This window comes from Malaclemys terrapin, chromosome 2 (genome assembly GCF_027887155.1).
Source record: "Malaclemys terrapin pileata isolate rMalTer1 chromosome 2, rMalTer1.hap1, whole genome shotgun sequence".
NCBI classification, from domain to species: Eukaryota; Metazoa; Chordata; order Testudines; family Emydidae; genus Malaclemys; species Malaclemys terrapin.
Genome location: NC_071506.1, coordinates 157,012,478 through 157,038,648, shown reverse-complemented (window position 1 = coordinate 157,038,648; position 26,171 = coordinate 157,012,478). Strand labels below are relative to the sequence as shown.

The following is a 26,171-nucleotide window of genomic DNA, read 5'->3' as shown; positions in this document are numbered from 1 at the left end:
TGGTCTGTCAGTATTCAGTTCATATAGGTCAAAATGTTTCATGATTGTTGAATATCAGCAGATCAGAAGAGTTTTGAGAGATTTAGCTGGAGCTACAGACAAGTCGGTTGGACACTTTCCAGGTTCAGTCTCGCTGCCATGGCTGGTGAGAGAGATCTGAAGGAGGGTTGCGGCTTCCTTGTACTTTAACCCTCATACAGAAATATGAGGAGAGAATGGGTGCATGTACACCCGTGTAGCAGACATTGCTATTCAAAAGACTGAGCTTCTGCGCATGTGCACCTACAGTGGCATCCACAGTGACACTTACTCAAACAAGAGCATATGGTTTTCATTAGAGCAGGGTGCATGTGTACCATGGGAAAACTCCTATGTGTGTGCCAAGGCTGACTCAATTGGATTATCCTGGCATTCACAGCAGGGGATTACACAGAAATAATTACAACCAATCAATAGAATGTTGGCTCCAATGGCACCAAATTTGATCTCATCTAACCTTTTAGACATCTGACACATCCGATTTTATACTTTAGTTGATCTACCATGTAAATAAAGTCTTTTTGTTATAGACCATTTTGAGTAACTTCGGATTAAATTTCTGAGACAGGAAGAAAATAATAAAGGTTGAACAGAGAATGCTTTTCAAAATTGGTATGTCTGCTTTAGTAGGGATTTTACTCTCAATAATTCCCCCACACAGGACAGAGATCATCTTTATAATAAGCTATTAATATCTGACAGAATGAAGACACTGTGGAGTTTAGATCTTGGTATCTCCCTTCAATCGGAGGACTGGAAAGGTGGGCCAAGTGAAAACCTTATCTGTGTGTGTTAGAAAACAATAATTGCACATAATTTTATATCATATAAATATTATTTCACATGGGGTGCATACATACTGTGACAAAGTTCCTCCTCTATCTTGGTGGGTCCTGTGCTTATTGGCAGATTTTCTTGCCTCAGAGATTCACCATGTGGGTTGGGGAACAGCCCAGAGACCTTCCCCTCTGGAAGAACCCACAGTCCAGGTCAATTGGGAGGTTTGGGGGGAACCCGGGCCCACCCTCTACTCCAGGTTCCAGCCCAGGGCCCTGTGGACTGCAGCTGTCTAGAGTGCCTCCTGTAACAGCTGCATGACAGCTACAACTCCCTGGGTTACTTCCCCATGGCCTCCTCCAAACACCTTCCTTATTCTCACCACAGGACCTTCCTCCTGGTGTCTGATAACGCTTGTGCTCCTCAGTCCTCCAGCAGCACACCCTCTCACTCTCAGCTCCTTGCGCCTCTTGCTCCCAGCTCCTCACACTCACACCACAAACTGAAATGAGGTCCTTTTTTTAAAACCCAGGTGCCCTGATTAGCCTGCCTTAATTGATTCTAGCAGCTTGTTCTTAATTGGCTCCATGTGTCCTAATTAGCCTGCCTGCCTTAACTGGTTCTAGCAGGTTCCTGATTACTCTAGTGCAGTCCCTGCTCTGGTCACTCAGGGAACAGAAAACTACTCCTCCAGTGACCAGTATATTTGCCCTCTACCAGACTCTTGTACCCCACTGGTCTGGGTCTGTCACAATACACAAAACCAGTTACATACTGGTTCTATAACTATCATTCTTCAAGTTATGTTGCACCTGTCCATTCCACTTTAGGTGCTTGCATGCCACTGCACCAGAGTCAGAGAATTTTTCCTACAGTGATATCCATCCAGGTGACGTCTGGCTCCTCAGCCAATCTGTCTCTCTCCCCAACTAGGGAGACTGCCCCCAATGTTTCCAAAGTGGTTGAGGGCAGGCCTGAACCATAACTAATTTGCAAGCAGCTAGTTATGGCAAAGGACCCAGCTACCCCACTGCACAGGTCTGAAAATATAGTTTGACCATTCAGCACCCAGCCCACCTCCTTTGATAGATGCCTCAAGGTGCTCTGGCGCTTTTGACAAGTCCAGCCATCACCTTTGAAATCTGTCAGGATGCCCATTACCTGCTCATCACTCATATTGAGGGCCATTTCTCGGATTGCTTGGAGTCATGTAATCTTTTGCAAATTTTAGCCTTGAGTAGTTCATAGCTGTGTGGTGAAACTGTGACATCAGACATTATGACGATTTGCCCAATCAGAGTGCAATTTGGGTGCCTTTGCATACTGTAATCCTATTGGTTAAAACTCTTCTAGTACTGACACTGAAATCTTTAAATATGACCTTCTTGGATGTCACAGCTATACAGTATGAAGGGATATATTCCTTAAATTAACAGTTATCGAACTATCTGCTTTTTGTCCATAGCATCTGAAGTGCTTGGGAGCTCTTTACAGATTGTAATCCACATAAGGAAGTGGGTAATAAGCATATTTACAGATAATTCAATTTATATTGCCTGCTGCCAATGTTGACAGATGAAATGCGAAAACCATTATGACACAATGTACTTTCATCTTAAAAGCATAAAGTACTCCGAATAATAGTTCTGGATTTTGGGGCTCCAGACAAAGAAAGGCAAGTTCCTGGAAACTTACTTTCACTAGTTGAATAATCCTGTGGATCAAGTATTCCTGACTCCTGCAGTGATCTAATACAGGAGTCCACCAGCTCAAGACCAGTTGTGAGCTCATCCTCTATATCCTTCTGACCGTCTGTAATAAAAATTATAAAAAATGTTAAAGAATATAAAGAAAATACAAAAGATAAAAACAATGACATAGAACCATTTAAAAATTCACAGCTAGTCAAGGGAATGGTAACATTTAAGGTCTAATTTTCAAAAGAGGCTGGAATGGGCAGGCCCAGAAAAATGCACCTATATCCATACTTTCAAACACCATCCTTTAAAAGGATGGTGTTTGCTATCAATAAGCATATTGAAAAATTCAGGTTTAATTACTGAGATATTTTTCACACTGATCACAATCAGCAACCTTGTACACGACACTCTCCTGTTTTACAACCATTTGTGTCACCACCAATTACTGACACTTCTCAGGGCCGCTCAGAGGGGGGGCAAGTGGGGCAATTTGCCCCAGGCCCCGGGCCCCACAGGGGCCCTGCAAGCTCTGTTTGAGAATCCCTTTCCTCACCCGGCGGCGGTCCGGGTCTTCGGCGGCATTTCGGCAGCGGGTCCTTCAGTGCTGCCAAAGATGCGGAGTGACTGAAGGGCTCCCCGCTGCCGAAATGCTGCCGCTGCAGACTCGGAGCGCTGCCTGGTGAGTACAAGCTCCCCCGCTTTGCCTCAGGCCCCCTGGATCCTCTGGGCGGCCCTGCCACTTCTCTATGGGGATAATTAATAAACAATTTTAATGAAGGCTAGCACATAAAATCCATGATTCTTCTAATTCTTTGTTCTCTTTTGGATAACAGACATTACTGGGGAAATATATCTAGATACAGAATCCATCCAAGATATACTTTACCTTGCGTTTGCCAATGAAACTGCTCTTCTGTTGAACTGTAAACAAAAATAAAGTATAAATTAGAAAAGAAACAAATCTTGGGTAAATTATACAAACCCCCTAAATTTTAGAAAAACTCAGTAATACAGCACTACCATTCAGATATAAACCTACTCTGTATAATGAAGCTGATCAACGAATGCTAAACAACTTTCAAGTCAAATATAAAATGTATTAATTTCCTATAAATATTTTAAATATTGATAATTTGACAGCATTGAAATTTAAAAAAAATCCAATTCTGATCAGTTATTGATATATACAAGATTTAATTATAAATTGTGTCCTATCATTTTAAATAATTGAAGTAAAACAAAAACAAACTCTTTCAAAAGACAAAGCTTTGCCTTGTAACATTTAAAAAACCTCCTCTGTAACTGCTCTCCCTGCACTCCCTCTCTTCATTTTTATAAGAGGAAAAGTAGCTTTTAGAAATGAAGACGTTCTTTGAAAAGATATATTTTATTTATGGATTATGGTCCTGATCCTGCACTTATGCACATACTTAACTTTACTCAGCCATGGAATTTCAGTGACGTCAATAGAACTGTGTATGTGAGTAAAGCCAAGCACATAGATAAGTGTTTGTGGCATGAGAGCCTAAGAGTGGAGTATCTTTTAATTTTAAGAGCATAAGAAACATTTAGGAAGCATGAAGTTTGAACCAGGACCAGAACGGTCATGTGCAATTCAGCTGGAATTTTCAGGACCTGCAGTTATCATTCTTTTGCCTGCATAACTCCAGGTGAAATCAATGGAAAGTTTTTGGTGTTGATCAGCTGCGGGGTTTTAGCTCTGGTTAGTGTTGATACTTAAAATCGATCAAGCTGGAAATTGAGATCATCATTTAGATTATACAGGAATGATGGAAATTCATGAGGATATACAGTAGATATCATAGGTATATTTTCTGCTGTGGAAGAAAACATGGTACTTAAGGTAAATTGAGTAATATGTACAGTAAGTACACTTCACTACTATGCATGATCTTTCTATTCCTCCTTTACATGTCAAGAACTGTCAGAAAAGGGTACAGTCACTCACGCATCGTTATGGTAATTCATAGATTCCAAGACCGGAAGGGACCATAGTGATCAAAGTGTTTGACCTGCTGTATAACACAGGCCATAGAACGTCAGTATATCTTTTAGAAAAGCGTCCAGTCTTGATTAAAAAAAAAATGTTCAGTGATGGAGAATCCACCACAAACCTTGATAAATTGTTCCTAATTACATAGGTGTAAAGATTCAACTACAATAGTCACAATTAAAAAGTTTTCTTGTACCTTTATACATATGGGTAGGATATTACTAGCTTGAACGTCTATTTCCTACACTTATAATGGGGAATAGGATATTATCAGTGGTACCTGCCCATAAAAAAAGCCCAAAACCTTTTTAGCTGTTACCATTATAGATCTATTTATTTGTTCATGTGAGGTTATGAATATATACTTTTTAATGAGAACATAGATTTTTAGATCTTGAATCTTTTTCCCTGTGCAAAAAAGTGCTAGGTAAGTTTCTGAATGCCTTGGATGCAAATCTTTATATCTATGTCCAGGTAGCAAGCATATAAGGAAATTAAATTCAGGACCTTCCTTTTGAAGGTATTACCCTTTTTATGGGAAAAATACTAGGGTTAGGTATTAGCTTTATTTGACAGTGACAAAACACAAGGCTGATAACTGTCTAACTTATATTTATTTAAATAATTTTAAATATGTTTAAATCCTGCCTCATGTTTGACGTTTACAACTAATACATTCAAAGTCATAGATTTCTGTTTTCATTTCCAAACACATGTAGACATCTAATATCTATGACTTACGGCACGTCTTTCTGAAGAGTTAGTGTGTGGCAAGCTAGAGTGTAAATCTACAGCACCCTAATGTGCCATTCACTAATTGTCCCTGATGCGGTGCACTAAAAGTTCTGCACTACGGAATTTTTTTTCAGTGCACGACAGCAGGATTCACACAGTTAGTGCGCATCACACTGTAGCACTGTAGATTTATATCCCAGCCTGCAACAAATTAACTTGTTTATAGACAAGCACTTAATATTAATCTAGTACAGAGGATATTCATGCCTCGAGGAACTGGCAATGTAATGCAGACCCAGGGATAGGAACATGTTGAGTAGGCGCCATAATGCCTTTCATTATTAGGACACAAGAAGTCATCTGGCCCATTTAGTCATGGTCAGAGTTAATATTTTCAAAAATAGCCACCAATTTGGATTACTCGGTTTTTGGTAGCCCAACCTGAAACACCTTGGGCCTGATTTTCAGGAGTGCCAAACATCCACAACTCCAAGTGATGTCAATGGGAACTGTGAGTGCTTGTCACTTCTGAAAGCTAGCCCTAAAGTATTTCAATGTACCAAACCTGAGTTATCCAAAATAATTAGTATCAGCTGCAGTCTAATTTGAAATGAGCTAGTGGTCTTAGTCCATTTTCCACTGGACAGATGTTCGCATAATGACCATCATCATAACTGTTATTAAATAGCTAGATGGCAGTCTCAGGTCAGGGAATGAATTGTGTGAAGCTTGCATTACCCTCTCCGCCAAATTGGTGGGCAGACGAAGCATGCGTACAATGAAATATGTAGATAAACAGTGGACTATGGTTTCTGCGGCTTTCAATCTGGCAGCGTTCATGAGCGCTAAATTCAGAAGAAACTTTTACAAATATTAAATATAAGGAAAAAAGAAAAGAAAAGGAAAATATTGGCTTGGTCTACCTAATATTTTTAAATTAAACATTGGAAAAAACACATTTCATTTACCTGTCTTTGATTTGTACAACACAGAAACATTCTTCTGTGCCAAGCATAAAATAATCAAAAATGGGAGGTCAAAAAAAGTAGAACATTTGTGAGAAATTACAAAAATGTTGCATTTTCCAGTTATGTGCAGGTTTCTCTTCATAAACACTGGAACTTTCATATGTTAAGTAGCAGATTTAATGACGAATGTCTCTCATCATAATGACATAATTTGAAGAATTTGTTAGAAGCTTATGCACTATTACAAAGGATATTAATCTATTCTCAGTTTGGAGAAAAAAAAACGTGCAGCACCACTTTTTTCTAGTTAAAGAATATACTATTTAGATTTATTATACGGTAAATTCTAATTTCATTGCACATTACTGGCCATTTCTTAGTTACAAGTCGCGACTCCAATCCTACAATTGGATGCATTCATGCTTACCCAAACAAAATCTGATGCAATTTTAAATTGAGAAATTAAAAATAAAGCATCCTTTAAACAGTATGTTCTGGCTTTTCTTTCTTGCCCCTGTGCTTAGAGTGATCTTTTCATCAAAGGATAAATTGACCAATATAGACACTGACTCTCCAATGAGTTCCACAAGTGAAAAGGTCTGCCTGACTGAATACAGAACAGTGAAAGTGACTATACACACATGGTGTCAAATGCAAAAAGTAAACATACTTTTTTTCTCTCTCTTTCTTGCTAAGATCTTTCAGTTATCATTATCGTAGAGTGGCACTGCAACCTGTGTGCCGCTGCAGTTTGAGTTTAATTTGTTTTATACATTGGTTTTCATTTTATTTCATGTTATTTCACATTTGCAAAAAATAAAAAAAAAGGTAAAACAAACAAAACACAGGGCTGTAATTATGATTTATTGGCTATAACCTGATACCACTGTCATTTATTATTTCTATTTCAAGTTATTCCATTGCATACAAGACAGCCATTATATTAGTATGACATGAAAAAAATCAAATGTTGCCATTTCAATAGACAAGAATGTAATTTGTATTTAGTACATATTTATATATTCTCTTTTTGGTAGAAGATTGTCTTTGTGGCATTGCTTCAGGCAAGTATCTGAAGAATAGGAGAACAAATGTTCAAAAGTGACTAGTGATTTGGGTTGCCTCAATTTTTGAATGCTGATCTTGACACACCTTTAGAATGACCTGACTTTTAGAAAAGAATGGTTACTTACCTGTTCTGTAACTGCTCTTCTTCGAGGTGTGTTGCACATGTCCATTACACTTTGGGCCTGTGCACATCCAGTGCACCGAACCCAGAGAATTTTTCCCCACAGCAGTGCCCATTAGGGCGATGCATGCACTCTATGGATGCTGGTGCTCTCAGCTGAAGGTATAAGGTCAGAGATGCCCTGGTCCCCTTTCACTTCCTTCACACCAGAATCCAGGAAGTATAGACTCCAACGTAGAGAGGAAGAAGGATGGGTTTTGGAATGGACATGTGCAACACTTCTCAAAGAACAACTGATGGAGAGCAGGTAAGTAATGGTTCTTTTTTATTCTGTCAAGTCTCCTTTAAGTGACACACAAGGAGTTTGGAAAGGAGAGCTTTGTATTCCACTGAGCAAAGATTGCAACACCACTCTCCCAAATATGGCATCAGCTTTCAAAGCTTAAGGGATAGCATAATGACTAATGAATATATGTACTTATGAGCAAGCTGTCGCTCTGCAAATGTCATTGATGGGCACATGACCCAAAAATGCAGCTGATGCTGCTTGTGATCTTCTAGAATGTGCTGAAACCCTCTATGGTCAAGAAAACGTAGTGATGCCATAGCACAGAGATATGCAGGATGAGATCCAGGATGATATTCTCTGCAAAGAGACAGGTTGTCCTTCATCCTGTCAGAGAAGGAAACAAATAGCTGAGGGGACATTCTAAATTGTTTAGTCTTGCCCAAGAACAAGGCTAATCCCTTGCAAACATCCAAAGTATGGAATCTCTCCTCATTCCTATGAGAGTGAGGCTTTGGAAAAAAGATTGTTAAATAGAAAGACTAGTTAAGGTGTAAATCCAAAACCACCTTAGTCAGAAATTTAGAATGGAGTCATAAATAAACCTTGTCCTTAAAGAAGATCGTATACAAGGGAGGTGGGTGGTCTGCAACAATGCTCAAAATTCCCCTACTCTTCTGGCTGAGATAATAGCTACCAAGAATGTTACCATCAGGGACAGATGCAACAATGAACCAGTAGCGATACGGTCAAAAGGCAGACCTACTAATGGTGGCAAGACCAAGTTTAAGTCCCAAGGGAGTGTAGGATCTCTCACAGGTGGAGAAAGCCAGCCTAATCCCTTTAGATATTACATAGTCATTGGGCTAGAAAATACAGTTAATAATAGATACCAACATGGTGGTTCGCTGGCCTCAACTATGGTGCTAGATAGACTGCTTAGTTGCTGTGGGCTGTCTCAACACGGCTGAAGCAGGAGGAGGAAGCAGTGGTCTCCTCTGTTATTTATGATGCGTCTTCATGTGCTCAGACTGCCTTGTAGAGTAAAAAGGATACCTCTTCTGAGTTTGAAGATGAAACTGCTTCTTCTTAGGATCTGGTTATAAATGCCTAGAAATTTAAGGGCTGCCCTAGAATGTGTGTGTGTGGTGGTTTTCTTTTTTCTTTTTTTTAGCACTTCATCCATTTTTCCAGTAAACAAAAGAAACTCATTAAACAGAATGTCTTCAGTCATCTGCTGGACCTCCACTGGTATCCCAGACAATTGCCACCAAGTGGAGCAATGCATTGTAATAGTGGTTGCCATTGCTTGTGTTACAGATTCTGCATTATCCAAAGCCATCTGAAGGGTCTAGACACCAGACAACAATCACTAAGCCTGGCATGATTCGCTTCTTTGGTAGTTTATCTATGAATTTAGACATATTGTCCCAAATAGAAAAATCATATCTGGCTACAAGATCCTCATAGTTTGCAATTCTAAATTATAGTCACAAGGTCAAACAAACTTTTCTACCAAATAGATCATTTTTATGATCATCATCATCTTTGAGGATACACATGGAATGCTCTTGTCTAGAACTTTTTGTTGACTCTAGCCACCACCAAAGATCCTGAGGTGGCGTGTGAATAAAAGTAGTATCTCCTCCCCATTCTCTTAGCCAGATGTGGAATATATGAACGTGTTTGCCAGAATATTTTTGTGGGCTCTTTGATGGCTTCATTAATTGGTAGAGCCACTCTACGAGGGTCTGAGATGTGTACGGTATCCGCTAATTTATGTGGATTTTCCTGCGCTGTTTTCACCTGGATACATAGAAAATTATCCACACTTTTTAACAGTTCCTGGTAGGTCTTACAATCACCAGGAACCAGTCGTGATGATTCTGACATTTGCCTGAGCAGGAGAGGACAATGATGTGTTGAGTGGTGATTGTACGGTTTGTCCTGTACAGGTGCCTTATATCCTAGTCAGATGGGTCTGGTATAGTCAGTATTACATCCAGCACCTGATTGGTACCAAGGTTAGTCCAGGGATCAGTACTGGGCATCGTATGCTGCCTAATGTAAATATGGCAAAAAGACTGGACCCTATATGGGGATATATGACGTAGGATGTGCTGAGCGTGAATGCACTGTCATTTTTCTATGGAGCGGAGGTAGCCCCTCCCTCTGAGAAAGTGAGAGGAGATGGCCTCTCTCCTCAGAGGGAGGGAGAATGACAATTGGAGGGGAAGAGGGTGATGGTGGAGGGACAGAGGTATGCAGGACAGGAGACTGAAAGAGAGAGATTAAAAAAAAGGGGAGGGAGAAAGGTTGGCTAGAGGGACAGGAGGAACAGGGAAGCCAGAGGGACGGAGAGGGTGGCCAGAGGAGTGGTGGGGGAGGGCAGCCAGAGGGAAACTAGGTCTGAGAGAGACCGCAAATCAGTGAAGAGATAGAGATTGAGCAGCACAGACAGACATGTAGAAGAGAGCTCCTTTACTTTAAGGCTGGCTGGTCAACTCAGTCGATGTTTGCTAGCATGTTTCTGAGCATTCGTTCCTGTTTGTTCCTGAGTGTAAGCTCTGGGCATGTCCTATCATTGATTCATGTGGTCCCAGAGATCTGGAACAGGGGAACCAAAAGTCCTTCAGATCCCATGGGTCTGGTCTAACGTATGGCCCCATCAAGCAAGCACCACTGGAGTCAAGTTCATCCCTTCAGGAAGTCATGAGAGGCACTTGAGGCTCAAAGACTGACTTGGGCATTACACAGTACCCAGTGAGCTATTTGGGGAAAGAGGAACCTTGAACTACAAAACAACAATCTATAAGATAATAGGCTGTGCATACAGAGATAGATATAGATATACATTTCTATGTAGAGGGTTATATTTAATTAAGTACACTTAATAGTAAGTTATAGTGTGTGTGTGCATGTGCATATACATTTTCAAACCATTATACTTTATTATATATATTCTTCATGTATTTAATGTTATTGTAGGTAGGTGGAATCCAGTTCAATTTGTTCTGGTTTAAATAAAATTCCCATTATGTTATTTTTTTTGACAACCAGTGGTATTATCTTTGGTAGCATTAAATAACCTTTTATCAGTGTAATAAACACCCAGCTCTCACCTGCTGGGTAAATTATACCACCTCAGTGACAGACCATTACTAAATGTTGGTCAGTGGTTTTTGAATGGGGTGCCCTTCAGATGTATTTCAAATTATAACACAATAACCCTACTCAGACAGGTCTGTTAACACCTGGAAGTGACTGGAATAAACAAGCCACTGGAAAAGCTGTTCAAGACGCTGGAAGCATGCCTGGGGGTTCCAATATAGCCATTGATAAAGCACCAGATCCCAGTAAAAAGGACCTTATAATATTCTGTCTATAGTTCTACTCCTGTAAGACTATCAGTGCCAAGATCATGATCTCCATGAGGATGGTGAATGTGAACCTCATGATCTTCTATAATAAAATCTGAACATATAAGATTTTACCTCTAACTCCAAAGAGGGGTAGGAGTAATCTGATGGCCACAGAGGTGCAGTCCTGGGTGGGTTTAAGGGATCAGAGATTTGGACCAGTTTCCAGTGCTGGTACCAGGGGAAGCATCGGGGGCTTACCCACTGACACTATCACACATGTGCTCTGGAGAGGCATCAAAGACTTCTTAGGAGTTATCAGTACCATCGGCTGCTACATCAAAATTGGTGCTGAGTGAGCCACAACTGTAGACGTAGAGAGTACCAGTCCTTGCACTGAAAAAGCAGAGGAGTGGTGAAACATCTACCTTTTGAAGTAGTGGTGAGTCTGTCATTGAGATGCAGAAGAGGTCCTTGTCCTCTACATATGCCTGTAGTGTCATCAGTACCAAGAGTGTCAGATGGATAGCAGCATGCAAGGAAAAACTTGAGGCTTTGTCAGGCCCAGGCAATGGAGTTGGTCTAAAAAAATAAAAAAGCTGGTGCCTGAGTCAATGACTCTTCACTGAGAGTGAAAGTAGTAACAGTGGTATCAAGGACTGCCTAACCTCAGTATTGGATTTACTCCTGGAAGAGTCTGCAGGAGATCAAGCCTTATTTGAGGAAGACTTCCTAGGCTTTGAAGACTGTGCTATGACAGATGACGTCTGCCTTTTCAATGGTACTGGGGAGGGAGAATGATGCCTTTTCCTGGGATCCTTCTTTTGAAGGGACTCTGCAATTTCTGGAGATGCACTCCTGGATGGAGTGGTGTCCACATAGCAGTGAACCGAATAGCTGTGCTCAAATAAGGGGCACAGCACAGAGTGAATAAGGAAGTACTGGAGCCTTACCTCTCTGGACTTCTGGGTTCTGTGTTTGAAAACACTGCAGATATGGCACTTATTCCTGATGTGACCCTCCCTCAGGCACTTTAGGCAGTGGGAATGAGGATCACTACCTGACATAGATTTCCTACAGACAGAATAGAGCTTAAATCCCAAGGATTTATGCTTGGTCAAACCCTGGTACCAGGCATCAAAGATGCCAGGAACAAATAAAAATCCAAAAAACCCCAAAGTACAAATAGAAAAATTACACACAAGTACTACTCAACTATACACTATAACTGACACTCACAACTAATTACAAAGTTTAGATAAATTCTGAGAGAAAAAGGAAGAGTTGTGTGGCAAGACACAAAACCCATTCCAACTACCAACCATGGGCAGTGAGAAGGAACAGTAGGGGAGTCGGGGTGGCTCCACCTTTTATATTTTTGGCTGGGAGAATGAGTTTGTGGAGGGCACATGTGCTGCCTGGACGGGTACCACTATGGAAAAATATACAGGTCTGTCGCATCTTACATGCATTTAACACACGATTTCAGCTTTATGCGGTCGGCAAAAACAAAAACAAAAAAGAGAAAAATAACAATTTTAATACTGTACCTGTAGTGAGGGCAATTCTGCCCGCCATTACACTCAATGTAATTTTGACTATATGCGATTTTCGCTTTACACGTTGACTGCGGAAGGTAACCCCAGCGTAAAATGCGATAGACCTGTATCTGACTTTAGTACACAGGGCTTGCATGCACCTGAAGTAGAATGGACATGTACAAACACTCAAAGAAGCAGCACTGAGGACCCACCCTCTGAAAATAGGCTTAACTTAAGATATTTCAAGTTGGACACTCAAAACTGAAGGCACCCAAAATGACCTCCTGGTGTCCTGTCTTAACACAAACCTAAAGAACATAATTTTTGATATAGATATATGACTCCTTACATATTATGCATACATACATTTCACAATGATTATTGTGACCAGTGGGCTACAGGTTCTTGTTAGAGACCTCACATGTCACCCTTTGGTTAATTATTATACAGATCTTATTTGATCTGACCTGGGGGATCCCTGTAAAACCTTATGCACCCCCTGTGTTCTCTGCCAGTTGGCATCAAGGGGACCCTGAGTCACAGAAGAATTTTTTATTATTTGTAGTTTGGTAGCACTTAGGTGTCCCAGTCATGTGCATAATAGAAAGATGGTCTCTCCCACAGATTACAATCTAAGTATAATTTTAATTATCTTCTTCCTCCCCATTCCACCTTCCCGCCCCACCAACATTTAATGAAGTGCTTTGTTTTGTTTTGTTTTCCCCCTTTTAAAATGTTAGGGGCCATAGCTGCAAAGGATCCAAAACCTATAGTGTCTCCTATATGACTTCTGCAGTCCTCTTCGTGCCTCACTTTCAATATTTAAGAAACTGAATTGGGAGCCATAAGCCTTCTTCCCATTCAAGTCTCTAAAGTAAAACTTAACTGAAACATTGCAAGGTATTTACGGAATGTAGCATCTAGGCTGGGAGGTAAAGTGGTGTTCTCCCTCCCTTTGAAATCCTATAGCTAGCACTACTGCTAAATTTTGTGACCTACATCCTGGGCTGAATCCCTAGTAAGCCCAACACAGATAAGAAGGTGTGGGCAAAGATGACTCAGACACGTTTACATACCCTCATTCTGAAGTCGGCAGGGGACTACGTCACTTCCTGGTGTAAAATTGAGCAATCTCAAGTTGCTCATTCCGGCAGCCAGGAACCATCCAGATGCAGTGATATCCTGCCCCTGCCCCCTTTTGCTCCATAAAATCCACTATACAGGGGAAGGGGCTCTGGGAGGAAAGTGGAATAGTAGCTGGCATACAAGGATTCCCCTGGACTGATCGAATTGTGAATTCATTAACCATATATAGGAGCCTTAATGGGGTCAAGAACTATCTTAATCAGATACATTATTTGTCACTTATTTGACAAAGATTAGAACTGTAACGTGTATACTATCTCACTCTAACTGCTTGCAACTTATTTATATGGCTTTTCTTTTTCAATGATTAAAGCAATACAAATGTGAAGTCCAGAAAAAGAATAGCTTCATTATCAAAGAAGGAACATAGTTTTTGATTCTAAAGATACCTGAAGCTTCCTGATTCATCTTGTAACGTTAGATCCAACATGAATATCAGAAAAAAATATATGTTTGTAGTTATTGAAATAACCAGTACTAACTGCCTGCAGCTCTTCTCCATCAGCTTTCAGCTTAAAAGCAAAATTTCTAGAAGTAAAGGCTCTAGAAGTCGGTACATCAAAAAATTATAGTTCAGCACCAAGCGAGCAGCATCTGTGCTGAAACCTACTTTCTGGAAGTATGTACCATACTGTACCAAAACATGTTCTTTTCTGAGAATCAGAATTTAGTATAGTGAATTAAATATATTGTCCCTTTTGGGTACAAATAACAAAACATCTACATATACTAGGAAACCCCTCAATAAAGATGTCTTCGTCCTCCCCCAACAAGAATGAGTAAAGTAAAATTTCTACTGGAAATGTAATCTCTGGTCTTTGCTGAACTCAGTGATGTGGACATTGCATGGATGCAGAAATTGAAAGCATCAAGTAGTAACAAATCTTTGTCTGTTCATGGGGGTTTATATTTGTCCTTGCATTCTATGAGGGAAAAAAGAAGAATATAGCATTCTAAAAGTAAAATTTATATTGGGGAACATAATTGTATAAACCGGCTATTCAGAAAAGTGTACCTATCATGTGTGGAAAGTTCAGATAAATAACAAGGATTGTAGAAATGCTAAGATCCCATTATCAGAAAAGCCTGTGTCTGTAATACTAGCAATCTATCTAAATCAAGTTTATGACTTTTCAGGCTTGGCATACACAATCACATTTTGAACTTCATCACAACTATAAATAAGTAAAAAATTGATCCTTTGTATGCTTGAAGTCCAGAAAAGAATACAAATGAAGAGGACCTTAAAGCAGAGTCCCCAGAATCAGAAGGAACACAGGAACTGCCACATTGGATCAGACCATTGGTCCATGTACACCATTATCCTGTCCCCATTAGTGACTAGTAGCAAAAATTTCAAAATAAGGTATAAAATGCTCATATAAGTCAACTACGGAAATAGGAGGGAAAGCCTCTTCCTAACCTCAATTAGTAGTTGGTTGATGCCCTGCAGTATGTGTTAACTCCACTTGTAATTAGTTTTTACCTTATCTAACTAAATTGTGAATATTCTCATTATCCACATAAATGTCTAAGTGGGCAACTGTATCTTCCTCTCCTCTTCTCCAAGATGTTTCTTATCAACACATAAAGGCAGACAGTCACCTTAATATTATGAATGTCAAATGAGTGAAATGCTGTTGCAGATATTCTGCCTGCTGAAATACTGTATAAATCAGGGGTGGGAAAACTACAGCCCGGAGGCCGCATCCGGCCCTCCAGACATTTTAATCCAGCCCTCGAGCTTCTGCCAGGGAGCAGGGTCCAGGACTTGCTCCAGCCAGGGAGTGGGGTCAGGACTTGCCCCACTCCACACGGCTCCCGGAAGCAGCAGCATGTCCGCCCATCCGTCTCCTATGCGTAGGGCAGCCAGAGGGCTCCGCATGCTGCTCCAGCACCAAGTGCTGGCCCCACAGCTTCCATTGTCTGGGAACTGTGGCCAATGGGAGCTGCAGGGGCGGCGCCTGCGGACAAGGCAGCATGCAGAGGTGCCTGGTCACACCTTGGTGTAGGAGACAGAGGGGGGACATGCCACTGCTTCTGGGAGCTGCTTGAGGTAAGCACCACCTGGACGCTGCACCCCGATACCCTCCCGTGCCCCAACTCTGATCCCCCTCCCAATCTCCGAACCCCTTGGTCCCAGCCCAGAGTACCCTCCTGTACCCTGAACTCCTCATTTCTGGCCCCACCCCCGAGCCTGCACCCCCAGCCGGAGCTCTCACCCCCTCATGCACCTCAGCCCCCAATGTTGTGAGCATTCATGGCCCGCCATACAATTTCCATACCCAGATATGACCCTTGGGCCAAAATGTTTGCCCACCCCTGGTATAAATGCATGTTTCTTATGTGACATTGATCAAGCATCAGTTTAAGAGTGCCATGTACCTATATATGTATATCTGTAACAACCTCTTCCCACAGATAAAGTGACAAGACTTGGGGAATATCTTTGTTTCCTGTTTTTATAGGTTGCATTTTCTACCTTTGTTCCACTCAGAGGGATGTCTATTGCCATCTGTCATGCCCTGTGGAAATGGGAAGTTCTCCATACATACAGTTCCTGCAGAATTCCATATTGGGTTCATCTATCTATAGGGAAAATCATTTGTCCTGGAATCCGTTTGGGAAGTTGTCTAGGTCTGAAGAGATGATCCTTTGAAAGACCTCAGTGGAAAAGATGCCAACTTTAGTTTGGCCCCTAACTAATTTGGAGAAGGCATGTCTTCTTTCAGCCTCTCTGGCTCTCCCTTCAGTTTATCATATGGTTGCTGGATGGTTTCAGGGGCAAGTCAGTAACTCTGTATGTCCTGTGCATCAAGGCTTACAGATCCTGTTATAGGAGGGAAAGGACCTGTTCTTCATTGACCTTTGGACCCCATTGTCTGCTCTCTCCTTTCTCTAAGAATGATTTGGTTAGGCAGAATTTGATTTTTTTAAAAATTCAGTGGATAACATCAATGTTTTAAGATTGTTTTTAGATGTTTAGCTACTTAAATTTTCACAATTGTGGGAAGTTACAGAGGAGACAGATAGTGTGGGGTGGGGTGGGGTCAGACAATAATGACTTAATGACAGAAGACATTGAGATTCAGAAAGTTTAAGCTTCATACCTGTTAAAACACCATCCATTTTATGTCAAAATATTCAAAGTGAGTATTTTTAAACCAAACTGTACTAAGTTCTCAAGAACCATTTTTCCTACTTTGCCTGTTTGTAAATTTTTATTATCAACAGTTAACGTGTATACAACATAGTGTGAAATCAACATTTACTGATAGTTACCAATAAAAATCGAATCCTTCCAAGCTTACTTATGACGTATAGATCCAACAAAGTTAGGTGCTATACCTATACTTCCCTAATATTGCCCTCTTTATCTCTAGCTCTCCAGTTATTAAATCTTGGTGTAACTGTTAATCCTTCCAACAACCTTCCCCTGGTCACTCCCAGACCTTACCTTTATTCTTATTCTCTTCTTTCTTCCCTATAACAACCCGAAACACTCAGTAAATGTTGTCTATTTCTCTCACACTCTGATATACAGTGGGAAGGGGGGGGGGAAGAGGCATACTTCACATGCTGTCAGTTTTATGGGTTCACAGAATGCAAAGCTGTCAAAGCAGGGCTGCCTTTTTAGCACCTTAACCTGTGCCTCTGGGCTTAATCATATGTCTGACTTGACTGACTTCTGAGTACTTGAAGCAACCTTTGAGCATTGCAGTCCCTTCTGAAAACAGTGCTTGGGCACTTATCCCCAACACTGAATACTTCTGCCCTTTTGGAGCATTCTGATAAATTAGATAGGCGCAAACACCAGTTTTGAAAAACCTTTAGGTGCTCAGCTTCTTCATGATCCCCTGGTTAGGTGCCCAAACTTTTGAACAGTTTGGCTGTTGTATATATGTACTTAAAAAGCCACATGGATAAATGGAAATGTTATGAATTTAAATTGTTCCTATTATTTCTCAGTGACCAGCTCTGATAAATATCTTCTTCATTTCAACAACAAAGGGTATGTTTACACTTGGAGCTGGGGATGGGATTCCCCACTTAACCAGACATACTCAGGCTTGCTCTCATCAAGCTAGCATGCCAAAAACAATAGAGTACTGCAGTAGCATGAGCAGAGGCTCAGGCTAGCTACCCAAATACGTACCCAGGAGGTCTGGGCACATTTGTACTTGGGGTGGGTAGCCCCTCCTGCCACTTGCCCTGCCCATGCTACCACAGTCACACTGCTATTTTTGGCATGCTAGCTCGATGACAGCTAGTGAAAGTAGGTCTTCTCAAGCTGGGAATCACACCCCTACCACCAAGTGTACTTGTAACCCGCACACCTCCTGTCCCCTCTAGTGGCACTGAGACCACTTCAAGATTAATGAGTCTGCTCTCCAGCCTTAGTTAACGGCCATGTGGCTTTTAGCTCATGCAATAGAGGCTCATGCATTTAGCTCCAGCAATCCCAGGTTCAATCCTGCCTGCCAACGACTGGGGTCTGTCGGTGTTACATACACATACCCAATGAGGTTCCATCAGAAATTATTTTCTTTCAGAACTGAAATACACACCATAAAAAAAGATAACAGGTGAGTAACTTATAATACACTTACTCTGTGTGCTATTTCCAACAGCATTAAAAATGGCACTGTCTAAAACATATACCATATCATAAGACTCTGTTATGGTGATGCCTCTTTCTAGACCACCATTTTCTTTCTAACTGTTTTCCATTTACTTCAGAATCACTATGAGGGACATTTAAGAAATACACATGAGATTTAAATTTATCAGTGACATCTACTATTGGTGTCAATACATAAACCACTATTTTGTAGAAAACTGTATATTTAATGCAGCAAAGAGTCTTGTGGCACCTTATAGACTAACAGACGTATAGGAGCATGAGCTTTCGTGGGTGAATACCCACTTCGTTGGATGCATGGGCATGCATGGGCATGCATCCGACGAAGTGGGTATTCACTCACGAAAGCTCATGCTCCTATACGTCTGTTAGTCTATAAGGTGCCACAAGACTCTTTGCTGCTTTTACAGATCCAGACTAACATGGCTGCCCCTCTGATACATTAAATATACAAGTATCACAATGTACTCCTTATAGTAAAATCTAGAATAAATATGCTCATATTATTCTGTATGACTTCTATTGTAGTTAGCCAGGGATAGCACATTCTTAAGACTGTACAATATAGGGTTACCATACGTTCTCTTTTTCCCGGACATGTCCGGCTTTTCGGCAGTCAAACCCCCGTCTGGGGGGAATTGCCAAAAAGCCGAACATGTCCGGGAAAATGGCGGCTCTGCTCCTCCCCGACTCTTCGGCTCTGTTTAAGAGCCGGGCTGCCCGAGAGCTACCGGCATCAGGCAGCCCCTGTGCCTCCAGACCCTGCGCCCCCAGCCAGGCACTTCCCCACCCGGTCTCCGGCGGCGCAGGGTCTGGAGCCCGGGCGGGGAAGTGCCTGGCTGGGGGCGCAGGGTCTGGAGGCACAGGGGCTGCCCGAAGCCGGTAGTGCTCAGGCAGCCCGGCTCTTAAACAGAGCCGAAGAGGAGCAGAGCCTCCAGCTGCAGCGGCTCTGCTCCTCTTCGGCTCTGTGTAACTGACACAGTGTAAGTTACGCAGAGCCACCGCAGCTGGAGGCTCTGCTCCTCTTCGGCTCTGTTTAAGAGCCGGGCTGCCCGAGCACTACCGGCTTCGGGCAGCTCCCGTGCCTCCGGACCCTGCGCCGCCGGAGCCCGGGAGGGGAAGTGCCCGGCTGGGGGCGCAGGGTCCGGAGGCATAGGGGCTGCCCAAAGCCCGAGCGCTACCGGTTTCACGGTTTGCCGGGCAGCCTCCGGACCCTGCGCCCCCGGCTGGGCGCTTCCCCTCCTGGGCTCCAGCTGCGCTGGGGAAGCGCCGGCTGGGGGCGCAGGGTCTGGGGGCTGCCCGGCAACCCCTGAAGCCGGTAGCACTGGGGCAGCCCTTTCCCCCTGGCTGGGAGTGGAAGGGAGGAGGGGGCGGAGTTAGGGTGAGGAAGGGTCGGAGTTGGGGCGGGGCTATGGGTGGGGAAATGGGCGGGGCCAGGGCCCATGGAGGGTCCTCTTTTTGTATTTATGAGATATGGTAACCCTAGTACAATAAGGAGAAATTATTTTCTTTTTCATTACTTAGTTTAGTGTGATTTTGTGAGGTTTTATACAAAACTATTATACAGCAGCTATCCATGTAATTTTACAAAGAACCATGGCAGTACACAATCTTCTCCATTGTTTCTGTAATTGAACCACAAGGAAATAGCTACACAGGCAAGTACTGTCTCACTCCTTTTTAACCTGCTGCATTGGATATCCACAGTTTATGGAATGTGGAAGAAAAAGACCCAAAGAATGATTCAGGAATAGTGAGTGGATAGAGAAACTCTGGGGTCTTCTGCGTAAAGCAATTTCCAACTACCAGGCTTTACTACGCTTTTAAAATATTGAAGCATTTTAGGGGCCCATTGACAAGGGAAGGGAAGTAAAAACAGAAAAAAAAAGCGGTGACTGTGAAACAACATATACACAAAGACATCAGTCACCAAAAAGAAGGCTGAAGCCTTGTTTTGCATTTCTGAGGTATTTGATGTCTAATTAAAAACAACTACGTCATACCCCTGACTGCAATAACCACCTCTCTGGGGATTGGTACAGAACTGCTTTTAAATATTTAATAAAATTATTAGGTATTAAATAACTCAGGTATTAAACAACAGCAGGAAATATTTCTGAAATTCTAACTCCTAAACCCCAGATCAGATCTCGATAAACACTAAAAAATAAGTCAAAAAGCAACATCAAACTGAATCAATATAGTAAATAAGATTTTGTATCTTTTTTAATCCAGCCGTCAATCTCCAACTGACTTTTCACAATCTCTCCCAATTATTTCTCTGTAGTCTTTTAGATGCTGGAATACACAATTTTTGTCCTTGTTCTTAATTCCCACTTTTGCTGGGGAAAAAAAAATGATGGCTTTGTGTTTTTTCTTTTTTTGAGAGAGAGAGAATTTCTGATTTAATAACATATTTCCTTTTAACTGCAGGCTAGCATATCAGGGGGCAAGCGATTTCCCTAATTTTATAGTCAAGTTCTTTTTCTTCCTTAGGTCTTCTGCAAAATACAAAATCCCTGTCTTCTACAGCCAATAGCAATGCAAACATAGTATTTCCTAGGACAGAATCTTGTATCTCTGTTACAAATATTTCTGATTTTCTTTATTGATGAGGCTGAATGATTTTGATTACAAACCCTCCAAAAGGGTTTTGAGCAGTGCATGTCCTCCTCTGCACAGAGACCTCTCAAATTTCTCTAGCACTCTGCATGAATACCAAGTTTTCAAGTATAGCTACTTATGCAGAAACATTTATGAAAAGATATCATATGTATGTCAGACACATAACCCTTTATTTAAGGGCTATTTTTAACTGCTCCATATATTGTTCAGTCCTGTCTATACACAGGCTTCCAATGAAGTTCACTCTCAACTATAATTGTTCTATTATTTTCCCGTCTTTAAATGTCATTTAGAGCTCAAATGTCAGATTGTTAAAGATACTGGAGGATGACATTCCTAATTTAACCACAGAGCAGGTATCACATAGCCAGCAGCAGTTCTTCTTCTTCTTCATTTGTAGGAATCTAGTCAAGGACCCAGGGCCGGCTCTGGCTTTTTGGCCGCCCCAAGCAAAAAAAAAAAAAAAAAAAACCTGCAGCGCGGCTGGAGCGCAGATGCAGGGGGACTGGCTGCTGGGGGGGAGAGGGAAGGAGGGGGAGGGAGCGGGCAGGAGAGAGAGAGAGAGAAGGGGGTGGCCAGGGCTACAGCAGGGGCGCTGCCACACGGCCCCTCCCACTGCTCCGCCTCCTGCCGCCTGCCACGCGGGCTCCACTCTGGTCGGCAGGGAGGGAAGGAAGAGGACTGCCCTGGGCACTCTGGTTCTCCGCGCCGCCGCCCCATACCAGGCGGCCGGAGCACAAAAAAAAAAAAGTGGCCGTGCTGCCCTAGGATTGGGCAGAATGCCACCTCGAACAATCTGCTGCCCCAAGCACCAGCTTGCTCAGCTGGTGCCTGGAGCCGGCCCTGCAAGGACCAGGACCTCATTGTGCTAGACACTGTACAGGCATAGAACAAAAAACTGGTTCCTGCCCCAAGAATAAGCTTTACCATATTGCTCCACTTATGTAAACCCCAGAATCAAAGGACCATTTAGTCTCCCTCTCCTTTCAGTCCTCTGCTGGGAGTGCTAATAAGATTACCAACTGTAGTGATGGATTTTGTGACACAAGTCTCTAATAACCAACTGAACTGAGGTTACCAACTCATTTCACATAGGTTAAAAAACAATCAACAAATGGAGTTATCTTTCAATCACTAAGGATCTGGTCTAGAATCTAACCAGTCATCTACAGCTGAATTCTATCACTAGCCCCCAAAGCCATCTAGTTCCCTCAACTGTTCTAATTTTGCAAATACCGCAGGCTGCACACAGAGAGGGCCAAATCCAGCCTATGCCTCCATCATCATGGAGAGTCCTCTGGCAGTAGAATTGGTGCAATTCTGCTGGGCAAAGAGGGAGAATTTGGAGGATAAGCTACAGGAGATACACACCGTACCCTACATCAGTGTAGTAACTTTATAGATGCCTCACCAACCCTGGCTCCCCAGGGTAGAAGCTGATTGACTTCCTGTTTGTAAGAGCAGGACTTTGAGGGATCCCAACAGTCGTAAGTGAAGAGGGAAATGGAAAATAATGATCAGAGTTGAACAAAAATTATCAGTTAAAAGATTTTTTTGGCGAAAAATGCAGGATCAGCAACACTGAAATGTTTTGCAAATTCATGTCCATTTTGCTGAATTGTTTCAGTCATGCAATAAAAAAATAAAAATAAATAACCCCAAACATTCACAAAAATCAGGATGTCTGTATAGATAACAAATTAGATGTTCCTTAATACGCCAATTCACCACTAATACACTAGCTTCTCCAGTTTTCAACAACAATACTTATGATTTAAGATGTGCCAAATGAGTTGGCTTTCAAAACCCAGACTGAGTCACAGAATCTGTGAACTGGAGCATATTTACTTTTTTTCCCTCCGTAGTATACTACTTTGGATACTGGTGGCATACCCCATTTATTTAGCACCAGTGACACTGTCTGATATTAGGGCACTTCAGATTTAAGTAGTGCAGTGCAATGTTTATGTAACACCACCCAGCAAATTGTGTAATATTTCTAGCAGGGATGTTCAAATTTTGGAGCAAGGAGAGACGAACTAGCAACATGCTAGAAGGGTCATGCTAAGAATGAAATTTAATGTCCAGTTCATCAGTCTATGAGAGGTTTACCCTTCCAGCCCCATTCAAATCCTTAACATGGGGCCTATATGAAGTGCCTTGTGTTGGCAATGAGGTAAATTTCACCCTACATTTGCACACATATTTATATCAAACCCATTACATTTGTACTGGTAATTTCCTTGATAGAGGATTAGAAAATGCTTCTTTTGTTGTGGTCTCTGGGAAATGAAGAGGAAGGAGCTGCAATGGATCAGCTTTGTCCTCAGTCCCCAGCTACAGAGGAAGATCCACTGTGGGCTGAACATGGGAACTTGGCTAACCAGGCTTCAGGCACCGCCAATTTGCAGATCAGACACCTGTCCCTGGCTTCTGCTGGTAGTTCTCAGAGCCACATTTTTGGCAGCTACTGTAGTCACACAATAATATACATCAGACTAAATACATTATGGGAATCATTTCTGGACACCTCCATTGCTACCACTGGTCAGAGATGTTAAGAGAAATGAAAGTTTAGAAAAGGCCTATTTCTCAGCCTTCCAACTGAAGTAGGTTCACAATTAGATCTGTAAAAAGCTTCCTAATCTGAAGTCACTTGTGGAAATACATAGGTTAGTTGCAAGATAATTTCTTTCCCTCCACCCTCCCCAACACCTATTTTGTTAATGCTTTCTTATATGTCACAGGCAGTCAGAGATCAAGCGATGGTGACATCCAGTCTGTCTAGAACAAGTGGGGAAATGAGAATCAGATTTGCTGGAAATGAAACTTATTAAATGCGAATGTTTAATAATCATTGCTGCATGAAACTGCCTTCCAGGGTGAATCACTACATCTTAAGCAACAGTATAAACCTTAAAGGTCACTTTCCATCATAAAAGGGGTGGGAGCAACTGAATCAGTCCTGAATAATTGTTATTGATTGATTGATTTAATTGAGCAAATGGCTATTCATATTTGTATACTGCCTCCGTTGATATAGGGAGTTGACAAATTACCCCAAGTAACTAAAATGGCACATAGTGATAATAGCTATGCTGGTACACAGATTAATCACAGATTCATTATTGAACATGACAAAAATTTCCTTTATACAAGCTAACAAAAATGAACACTTAAAACAGACACAGACATTTGTGCCTTAGAAACACAATTTCCCCATCCCACCTTTTTTTTTTTTTAAGTTAGGAGAAGAAGAGTTTCCTTGAGATGGAACTCTCTTGTTCTATTATTACCTAAAATGACCAATCCCCACGGCCAAAAAAATACAACACAAAACCACAAGACAAATGCACCACAAAACCAATGATATACCTCAGATACATCAATTATATTTTCAATCTCTGGACAGATGACCTAAACTCCCTCATAGATTTCCACCACAACGTCAACAACCATCCAACTCTCTCTAGAACCCTCCCACATCTGCATCGGCTTCCTGGACACCCCAATTAGTTTCAGCAATGGAACTGTGTAGACAACTATGTACAAGAAACCCATGGATCACCAAACTTACATACACAGATCCAGTAACAACCCCAAACACACTAAGAAATCTGTTATCTACAGCCAGATCCTCAGATACCACAACATACACTTTGAGGAGAAAGTCCAGGATACGCACATTAACACACTTAAAACCACCTTCAACAAACAAGGACACTCCACCAGAGAAGTAGATCATATCATGGAATAGCCAACTCAAATACCCCACGAGATCATGCTTCAAATGTTTTCCTTTTTTTTTTTCCCCTCCTGTATTGACCACACACCCTTAGTTAGCACCTACTACCCCACACTGGAACACATACTCAATGGGGACCACATCCTGAAAGAAATCCTTCCTGATACCTCTCTTCTGGCCTTCGGACAACCTCCACCTCAAAGCAGCATCAGATCCTGCCATAACAACACATGCAAAACTTGCAGACTTATCTCCACTACTATAATGTTCAATACCTCCCACAAAACACTTTTCAAGATGCATGCCTATGTACCTCCTCCAGTGAACTAAATGCCCAATAACAACTATGTGAGTGAAACCAGACAATCGCTATGTTCTCAAATGAACTCATACCGAAAAATGATAAAAGACAAAAACACCATAGCACCTGTGGGCAAACTTTCCACAAAACAATCACTCCATATCTGTCCACTCGGTTCTTGTCCTGAAAGGAAAACTTCACAACACCTTCAAAAGACAAGAACTTTAATTCATAACTTTGTTAAAAACATCAAATCATGATCTTAATAAAGACACTGGATTTATGGCTTAACAGTGGTTCTCAAACTTTTGTACTGGTGACGCCTTTCACACAGCAAGCCTCTGAGTGCAACCTCCCTTATAAATTAAAAACACTTTTTAAAATATTTAACATTATTATAAATGCTGGAGGTGAAGTGGAGCTTGGGGGTGCAGGCTAACAATTTGTGATCCCACCTCATGTAATAACCTCATGACCCCCTGAGGGGTCACGACCCCCACTTTGACACCCCCTGGCTTAATACAACAAATATGTAACCCCACAAACAGCCCTTTTTTGTCCTATGACTGCAGCGGTGTTAATGGGCCACTTCACTTGAATGGTCCCTTAAAATGTGTTAACTATTATGCTGAACAATCTCCCATTGACATCGCGTAGTGTGGACCCTGCAGTAAGTAGGTCTAAGCTACATCGATTTGAGTTACGCAATACACATAACTCAAATTGCATAGCTTAGATTGAATTTCCCCAGTAGTGTACACAAGGCTGGAGAAACCTTTTCCAGGCCTGAAAGGAATATCTTTCTGAGACCTGTGTAGCTGGAAAGCTTGTCTTTTTCTCCAAAAGATGTTGGTCCAATAAAAGCTATTACCTCACCCACCTTGGCTCTTTAAAGAAAATAAGACACAGATGAACAATCAGGCTCAGCTCTAAGGCCAGGTCTACACTATAAACTTACATCAGTATAACTACATTGCTCAGGAGTGTGAAAATTGAGCCTCTCCCATTGACATAGCTACTGCCTCTCACGCAGTCACCTTCTCTGGACTTTTGTTGAGACCATTGCTGAAGGTGTATTCAGAGCAGATGACTAAACTGAACATA

General features: G+C 41.8%; 1 protein-coding gene across 3 annotated transcripts in view; it reads right to left on the bottom strand.

The window, feature by feature from the left end:
* CTNND2 (catenin delta 2) overlaps window positions 1–26,171 on the bottom strand; it is a 1,183,216-nt gene that overhangs the window by 505,311 nt on the left and 651,734 nt on the right. For all 3 annotated transcript variants that reach the window (XM_054019141.1, XM_054019142.1, XM_054019143.1), the window contains 2 exons: window positions 3,403–3,437; window positions 2,512–2,628 (listed from right to left, as the gene is read on the bottom strand). In XM_054019141.1, the coding sequence (XP_053875116.1) occupies window positions 2,512–2,628; window positions 3,403–3,437 (152 nt within the window). The remainder of the gene's footprint in view (window positions 1–2,511; window positions 2,629–3,402; window positions 3,438–26,171) is intronic.